The 7,500-nt window shown below is 54.5% G+C and overlaps 1 protein-coding gene across 1 annotated transcript in view; it reads right to left on the bottom strand.

Moving 5' to 3' along the window:
* LOC135574943 (intermembrane lipid transfer protein VPS13B-like) overlaps window positions 1–7,500 on the bottom strand; it is a 415,456-nt gene that overhangs the window by 390,206 nt on the left and 17,750 nt on the right. The window contains 2 exon segments of the mRNA XM_065027065.1: window positions 1,900–2,037; window positions 4,908–5,030. Coding sequence (XP_064883137.1) covers window positions 1,900–2,037; window positions 4,908–5,030 — 261 coding nt within the window.

Below are 7,500 nucleotides of genomic sequence, written 5' to 3'. Positions count from 1 at the left end.
ACAGGCCTAAAGAGACAGGGGGTTCAGCATAGGGCTAAACAGGCCTAAAGAGACAGGAGGGGGTTCAGCATAGGGCTAAACAGGCCTGAAGAGACAGGGGGTTCAGCATAGGGCTAAACAGGCCTGAAGAGACAGGGGGTTCAGCATAGGGCTAAACAGGCCTAAAGAGACAGGAGGGGTTCAGCATAGGGCTAAACAGGCCTGAAGAGACAGGGGGTTCAGCATAGGGCTAAACAGGCCTGAAGAGACAACAGGACAGGCCGGGGGTTCAGCATAGGGCTAAACAGGCCTGAAGAGACAGGAGGGGTTCAGCATAGGGCTAAACAGGCCTGAAGAGACAGGAGGGGTTCAGCATAGGGCTAAACAGGCCTAAAGAGACAGGAGGGTTCAGCATAGGGCTAAACAGGCCTGAAGAGACAGGGGGTTCAGCATAGGGCTAAACAGGCCTGAAGAGACAGGGGGTTCAGCATAGGGCTAAACAGGCCTAAAGAGACAGGAGGGGTTCAGCATAGGGCTAAACAGGCCTAAAGAGACAGGGGGTTCAGCATAGGGCTAAACAGGCCTGAAGAGACAGGGGGTTCAGCATAGGGCTAAACAGGCCTGAAGAGACAGGGGGTTCAGCATAGGGCTAAACAGACCTGAAGAGACAGGGGGGGTTCAGCATAGGGCTAAACAGGCCTAAAGAGACAGGGGGTTCAGCATAGGGCTAAACAGACCTGAAGAGACAGGGGGGTTCAGCATAGGGCTAAACAGACCTGAAGAGACAGGGGGTTCAGCATAGGGCTAAACAGGCCTGAAGAGACGGGGGGTTCAGCATAGGGCTAAACAGGCCTGAAGAGACAGGGGGGGTCAGCATAGGGCTAAACAGGCCTAAAGAGACAGGGGGTTCAGCATAGGGCTAAACAGACCTGAAGAGACAGGGGGGTCAGCATAGGGCTAAACAGGCCTAAAGAGAACAGGCCTAAAAGAAGAGACAGGGGGTTCAGCATAGGGCTAAACAGGCCTAAAGAGACAGGGGGTTCAGCATAGGGCTAAACAGGCCTAAAGAGACAGGGGGGTTCAGCATAGGGCTAAACAGGCCTGAAGAGACAGGGGGTTCAGCATAGGGCTAAACAGGCCTAAAGAGACAGGGGGTTCAGCATAGGGCTAAACAGGCCTAAAGAGACAGGGGGGGGGTTCAGCATAGGGCTAAACAGGCCTAAAGAGACAACAGGACAGGGGGGGGAGGGGGGGTCAGCATAGGGCTAAACAGGCCTAAACAGAGACAACAGGACCAAAGAGACAGGGGGGAAGATTCCCCTAACAGGTTGATGAGGACTAACAGGTTGAGGAGGACTAACAGGTTGAGGAGGACTAACAGGTTGAGGAGGACTAACAGGTTGATGAAGACTAACAGGTTGAGGAGGACTAACAGGTTGAGGAGGACTAACAGGTTGATGAGGACTAACAGGTTGAGGAGGACTAACAGGTTGAGGAGGACTAACAGGTTGATGAGGACTAACAGGTTGATGAGGACTAACAGGTTGAGGAGGACTAACAGGTAGATGAGGACTAACAGGTTGATGAGGACTAACAGGTTGAGGACGACTAACAGGTTGATGAGGACTAACAGGTTGATGAGGACTAACAGGTTGATGAGGACTAACAGGTTGAGGAGGACTAACAGGTTAAGGAGGACTAACAGGTTGATGAGGACTAACAGGTTGATGAGGACTAACAGGTTGAGGAGGACTAACAGGTAGATGAGGACTAACAGGTAGATGAGGACTAACAGGTTGATGAGGACTAACAGGTTGATATTTAATGTAAAGACTGTAGGTCAGATACAGTATAAAGGAGATAATGTGTAATACCATATGATAATAATTGTGCACTATAAAGGCCTGTGTGAGTTCTGACCTTGTGATTGGTGGAATCCAGGATGAACTCTGCTCTGACCCCGTTGTTCTCTGGAGAGCGGTAGTCGAACAGGGAGTTGGTCAGGTAGGTCATGCCTTTACTGCTCAGACTCTCTCCACAGCTGAAGAACACTGCATCCTGGGAGGAGGAGAGGACACACAATCAATCACAGTATAGAAACATACTGACACAGTCATAGTTTTAACTATGAGACTAATAACTATAACTAATAGAGGAGGGTGAGGAGGGGAAGGAGAGGAGGGGGAGGAGAGGAAGGAGAGGAAGGAGAGGAGGGGGAGGAAGGAGAGGAGGGGAAGGAAAGGAGGGGGAGGAAGGAGAGGACAGACAATCAATCACAGTATAGAAACATACTGACACAGTCATAGTTTTAACTATGAGACTAATAACTATAACTAATAGAGGAGGGTGAGGAGGGGAAGGAGAGGAGGGGGAGGAGAGGAAGGAGAGGAAGGAGAGGAGGGTGAGGAAGGAGAGGAGGGTGAGGAGAGAAAGGAGAGGAGGGGGAGGAAGGAGAGGACAGACAATCAATCACAGTATAGAAACATACTGACACAGTCATAGTTTTAACTATGAGACTAATAACTAACTAATAGAGGAGGGTGAGGAGGGGAAGGAGAGGAGAGGAAGGAGAGGAGGGAGAGGAAGGAGAGGAAGGTTGAGGAAGGAGAGGAGGGTGAGGAAGGAGAGGAGGGTGAGGAAGGAGAGGAGGGTTGAGGAAGAAGGAAAGAGAGGATGGTTGAGGAAGGAGAGGACGGTGAGGAAGGAGAGGAGGGTGAGGAAGGAGAGGAGAGGTTGAGGAAGGAGAGGAGGGTTGAGGAGGGAGAGGAGGGTGAGGAATGAGGAAAGGAGGGAGTTGAGGAAGGAGAGGAGGGTGAGGAAGGAGAGAGGGTGAGGAGGAGAGAGGAGGGTGAGGGGAATGAGAGGAGGGTTGAGGAGGGAGAAAGGAGGAGGGTGAGGAAGGAGAGGAGGGTGAGGAAGGGAGAGGAGGGTGAGGAGAGGAGAGGTTGAGGAAGGAGAGGAGGTTTGAGGAAGGAGAGGAGGGTGAGGAAGGAGAGGAGGGTGAGGAAGGAGAGGAGGGTTGAGGAGGAAGGAAAGAGAGGATGGTTGAGGAAGGAGAGGAGGAGGAGGTTGAGGAAGGAGAGGAGGGTGAGGAAGGAGAGGAGAGTTGAGGAAGGAGAGGAGGGTTGAGGAAGGAGAGGAGGGTGAGGAAGGAGAGGAGGGTTGAGGAAGGAGAGGAGGGTTGAGGAAGGAGAGAGGGTGAGGAAGGAGAGGAGGAGGAGGAAGGAGGAGGAGAGGAGAGTTGAGGAAGTAGAGGAGGGTTGAGGAAGGAGAGGAGGGTGAGGAAGGAGAGGAGGGTTGAGGAAGGAGGAAAGAGAGGATTGTTGAGGAAGGAGAGGAAGGAGAGGAGGGTGAGGAAGGAGAGGAGGGTGAGGAAGGAGAGGAGGATTGAAGAAGGAGAGGATGGTGAGGAAGGAGAGGAGGGTGAGGAAGGACAGGAGAGTTGAGGAAGGAGAGGAGGGTTGAGGAAGGAGAGGACGGTGAGGAAGGAGGAAAGAGAGGATGGTTGAGGAAGGAGAGGAGGGTGAGGAAGGAGAGGAGGGTGAGGAAGGAGAGGAGGGTTGAGGAAGGAGGAAAGAGAGGAGGGTTGAGGAAGGAGAGGAGGGTTGAGGAAGGAGAGGAGGGTGAGGGAAGGAGAGGAGGGTGAGGAAGGAGAGGAGAGGTGAGGAAGGAGAGGAGAGTTGAGGAAGGAGAGGAGGGTTGAGGAAGGAGAGGACGGTGAGGAAGGAGAGGAGGGTGAGGAAGGAGAGGAGGGTTGAGGAAGGAGAGGAGGGTTGAGGACGGGAAGAAGGAGAGGAGGGTGAGGAAGGAGAGGAGGGTTGAGGAGGGAGGAAAGAGAGGATGGTTGAGGAAGGAGAGGAGGGTGAGGAAGGAGAGGAGAGTTGAGGAAGGAGAGGAGAGTTGAGGAAGGAGAGGAGGGTTGAGGAAGGAGAGGACGGTGAGGAAGGAGAGGAGGGTGAGGAAGGAGAGGAGGATTGAGGAAGGAGAGGAGGTTTGAGGAAGGAGAGGAGGGTGAGGAAGGAGAGGAGGTGAGGAAGGAGAGGAGGGTTGAGGAAGGAGGAAAGAGAGGAGGGTTGAGGAAGGAGGAAAGAGAGGAGGGTTGAGGAAGGGAAGAAGGAGAGGAGGGTTGAGGAAGGAGAGGAGGGTGAGGATGGAGAGGAGGGTGAGGAAGGAGAGGAGGCTTGAGGAAGGAGAGGAGGTTTGAGGAAGGAGAGGAGGTTTGAGGAAGGAGAGGAGGGTGAGGAAGGAGAAGAGGTTTGAGGAAGGAGGAAGGTGAGGAGGTTTGAGGAGGGAGGAAGGAGAGAAGGTTTGAGGAAGGAGAGGAGGTTTGAGGAAGGAGAGAAGGTTTGAGGAAGGAGGAAGGAGAGGAGGTTTGAGGAAAGAGGAAGGAGAGGAGGTTTGAGGAAGGAGAGAAGGTTTGAGGAAGGAGGAAGGAGAGGAGGTTTGAGGAAGGAGGAAGGAGAGAAGGAAAGGAGGTTTGAGGAAGGAGGAAGGAGGAGAGGTTTGAGGAAGGAGAGAAGGTGAGGAGGTTTGAGGAAGGAGAGAAGGAGAGGAGGTTTGAGGAAGGAGAGAAGGAGAGGAGGTTTGAGGAAGGAGAGAAGGAGAGGAGGTTTGAGGAAGGAGAGAAGGAGAGGTGGTTTGAGGAAGGAGAGAAGGTTTGAGGAAGGAGGAAGGAGAGGAGGTTTGAGGAAGGAGGAAGGAGAGGAGGTTTGAGGAAGGAGAGAAGGAGAGGAGGTTTGAGGAAGGAGAGAAGGTTTGAGGAAGGAGGAAGGAGAGGAGGTTGAGGAAGGAGAGGAGGTTTGAGGAAGGAGGAAGGAGAGGAGGTTTGAGGAAGGAGAGAAGGAGAGGGTTTGAGGAAGGAGAGAAGGTTTGAGGAAGGAGAGGAGGTTTGAGGAAGAGAGTTGAGGAAGATCAGCCTAGTTCTTTACCTCCTCCAGTCTGTTCAAGTTCTCCTCAAAGTCCCGCACTCCCATGATGCCTTTCAGGCAGAGCGCCCGGACGCCCACGATGCCGATCTGACAGTCGAAGAAGGGTTCCCCCATCATCAGCACCTAGAGGAGAGGAGAGGAGAGGAGGAGAGGTGAGGAGAGGAGAGGAGAGGGGAGGAGAGGAGGAGAGGATTAGAGAGGAGAGGAGAGGTGATGAGGAGGAAGAGGAAGAGAGGAGAGGAGGAGGAAGAGGAAGAGGAAGAGAGGAGAGGAGAGGAGAGGAGAGGAGAGGAGAGGGAGGAAGAGAGGAGAGGAGAGGAGAGGAGAGGAGAGGAGAGGAGAGGAGAGAGAGGAGAAGAGAGGAGAGGTGAGGGGAGAGGAGGAGAGAGAGGAGAGGAGAGGAGAGGAAAGGAGAGGTGAGGAGGAGGGAAGAGGGAGAGGAGAGAGAGGAGAGAGAGGAGGAGGAGAGGAGAGGAGAGGAGAGAGGGAGAGAGGAGAGGAGAGAGAGAGGAGAGGAGAGGAGAGGGGGAGGAGAGGAGAGGAGAGGAGAGGAGAGGAGAGGAGAGGAGAGAGAGGAGAGGAGAGGAGAGGAGGAGAGGAGAGGAGAGAGGGAAGGAGAGGAGAAAGGAGAGGTGAGGAGGAGGAAGAGAGGAGAGGAGAGGAGAGGAGAGGAGAGGAGGAGGAAGAGAGGAGAGGAGAGGAGAGGAGAGGAGGAGGAAGAGAGGAGAGGAGAGGAGAGGAGAGGAGAGGAGAGGAGAGGAGAGGAGAGGAGAGGAGAGGAGAGGAGAGGAGAGGAGAGGAGAGGAGGAGGAAGAGAGGAGAGGAAGTTTGGAGAGCTTCAGAGAGTGATCAGACCACTGGGCTCCTGGGGAACATGGAGACAGACTGAGGAACCTTCCCTACAGTGGAGAAGCGCGGTCTCAAAACAGGCCATAATTAACGGCTTTCACTCTCAGAAAGGAATGAAAGCACCTGCGGTACACGGTTTAAGAGCCCGTATCATTGGCCGATCATGAACAAGGCTCCTTGACTGTGATTGGAGTGTGGCGGTGTTACTCTGTGGTGGCGGTGAAGTTACAACGTCATTATGTCTTTATAAAAGACCTGGGACAGATGAAGGCCACCCCTCTCAATCTGCTGTAGCAGTCTGGAACCACCAGCTGGCCCAAATGGCACCCTATTCCCTATATAGCGCACTATTTTTAACCAGAGCCCATAGGGCCATAGGGGTTTTGGTCAAAAGTAGTGCACTATGTAGGGAATAGAGTGCCGTTTAGGAGGAAACCCTAAGTGTGGTTCGCCTTGCTTTACCGTGGGTTCCCCCGAACCACACCAATAAAACCTTATGTTTGAAAAATTACAAGCCCTGCTTTCCCTGTTTAACCATTCTCCTCTCCTCTCCCTGCTTCCACGACCCTCCTCCTCCTCCTCCTCCTCCTCCTCCTCCCCTCGTACCCCATTTAACCATTCTCCTCTCCCTGCTTCCACGGCCCCCTCCTCCTCCTCCTCCTCCTCGTACCCCATTTAACCATTCTCCTCTCCTCTCCCTGCTTCACGGCCCTCCTCCTCCTCCTCCTCATTCCCTTTAACCCTCCAAGGCCCTCCTCCTCCTCCTCCTCCCTCCTGTTTAACCATTCTCCCTCCTGCCTCCAAGGCCCTCCTCCTCCTCCTCCTCCTCCCCTCGTTCCCTGTTTAACCATTCTCCTCTCCTCTCCCTGCCTCCAAGGCCCTCCTCCTCCTCCTCCTCCTCGTTCCCTGTTTAACCATTCTCCTCTCCTCTCCCTGCCTCCAAGGCCTCCTCCCTCCTCCTCCTCCTCCTCCTCCTCGTTCCCTGTTTAACCATTCTCCTCTCCTCTCCCTGCCTCCAAGGCCCTCCTCCTCCTCCCTCGTTCTCCTCGTTTAACCATTCTCCTCTCCTCTCCCTGCCTCCAAGGCCCTCTCCTCCTCCTCCTCCTCCTCGTTCCCTGTTTAACCATTCTCCTCTCCTCTCCCTGCCTCCACGGCCCTCCTCCTCCTCCTCCCTCCTAACCATTCTCCTCTCCTCTCCCCCTTTAACCATTCTCCTCCTCCTCTCCTCCTGCCTCCCGTTCCCGTTTAACCATTCTCCCTCCTCCTCCTCCTCCTCCTCCTCCTCCTCCTCCTTTAACCATTCTCCTCTCCTCTCCCTGCCTCCAAGGCCCTCCTCCTGCCCTCCTCCTCCTCCTCCTCCTCCCTCCCCATTTAACCATTCTCCCTCTCCTCTCTCCTCCTGCCTCCACGGCTCCCCCTGTTTAACCCTCCTCCCCTCCCTCCTCTCCTCCTCCTCGTTCCCTGTTTAACCATTCTCCTCTCCTCTCCCTGCCTCCAAGGCCCTCCTCCTCCTCCTCCTCCTCCTCCTCCTCGTTCCCATTTAACCATTCTCCTCTCCTCTCCCTGCTTCCACGTCCCTCCTCCTCCTCCTCGTACCCCATTTAACCATTCTCCTCTCCTCTCCCTGCTTCCACGGCCCTCCTCCTCCTCCTCCTCCTCCTCGTACCCCATTTAACCATTCTCCTCTCCTCTCCCTGCCTCCACGGCCCTCCTCCTCCTCCTCCTCCTCCTCCTCGTTCCCATT

The sequence above is a fragment of the Oncorhynchus nerka genome, linkage group LG14 (genome assembly GCF_034236695.1).
Source record: "Oncorhynchus nerka isolate Pitt River linkage group LG14, Oner_Uvic_2.0, whole genome shotgun sequence".
Lineage (NCBI taxonomy): Eukaryota > Metazoa > Chordata > Actinopteri > Salmoniformes > Salmonidae > Oncorhynchus > Oncorhynchus nerka.
The sequence above is the reverse complement of the archived record's forward strand: the minus strand, read 5'-3'. Positions and strand labels throughout refer to the sequence as shown.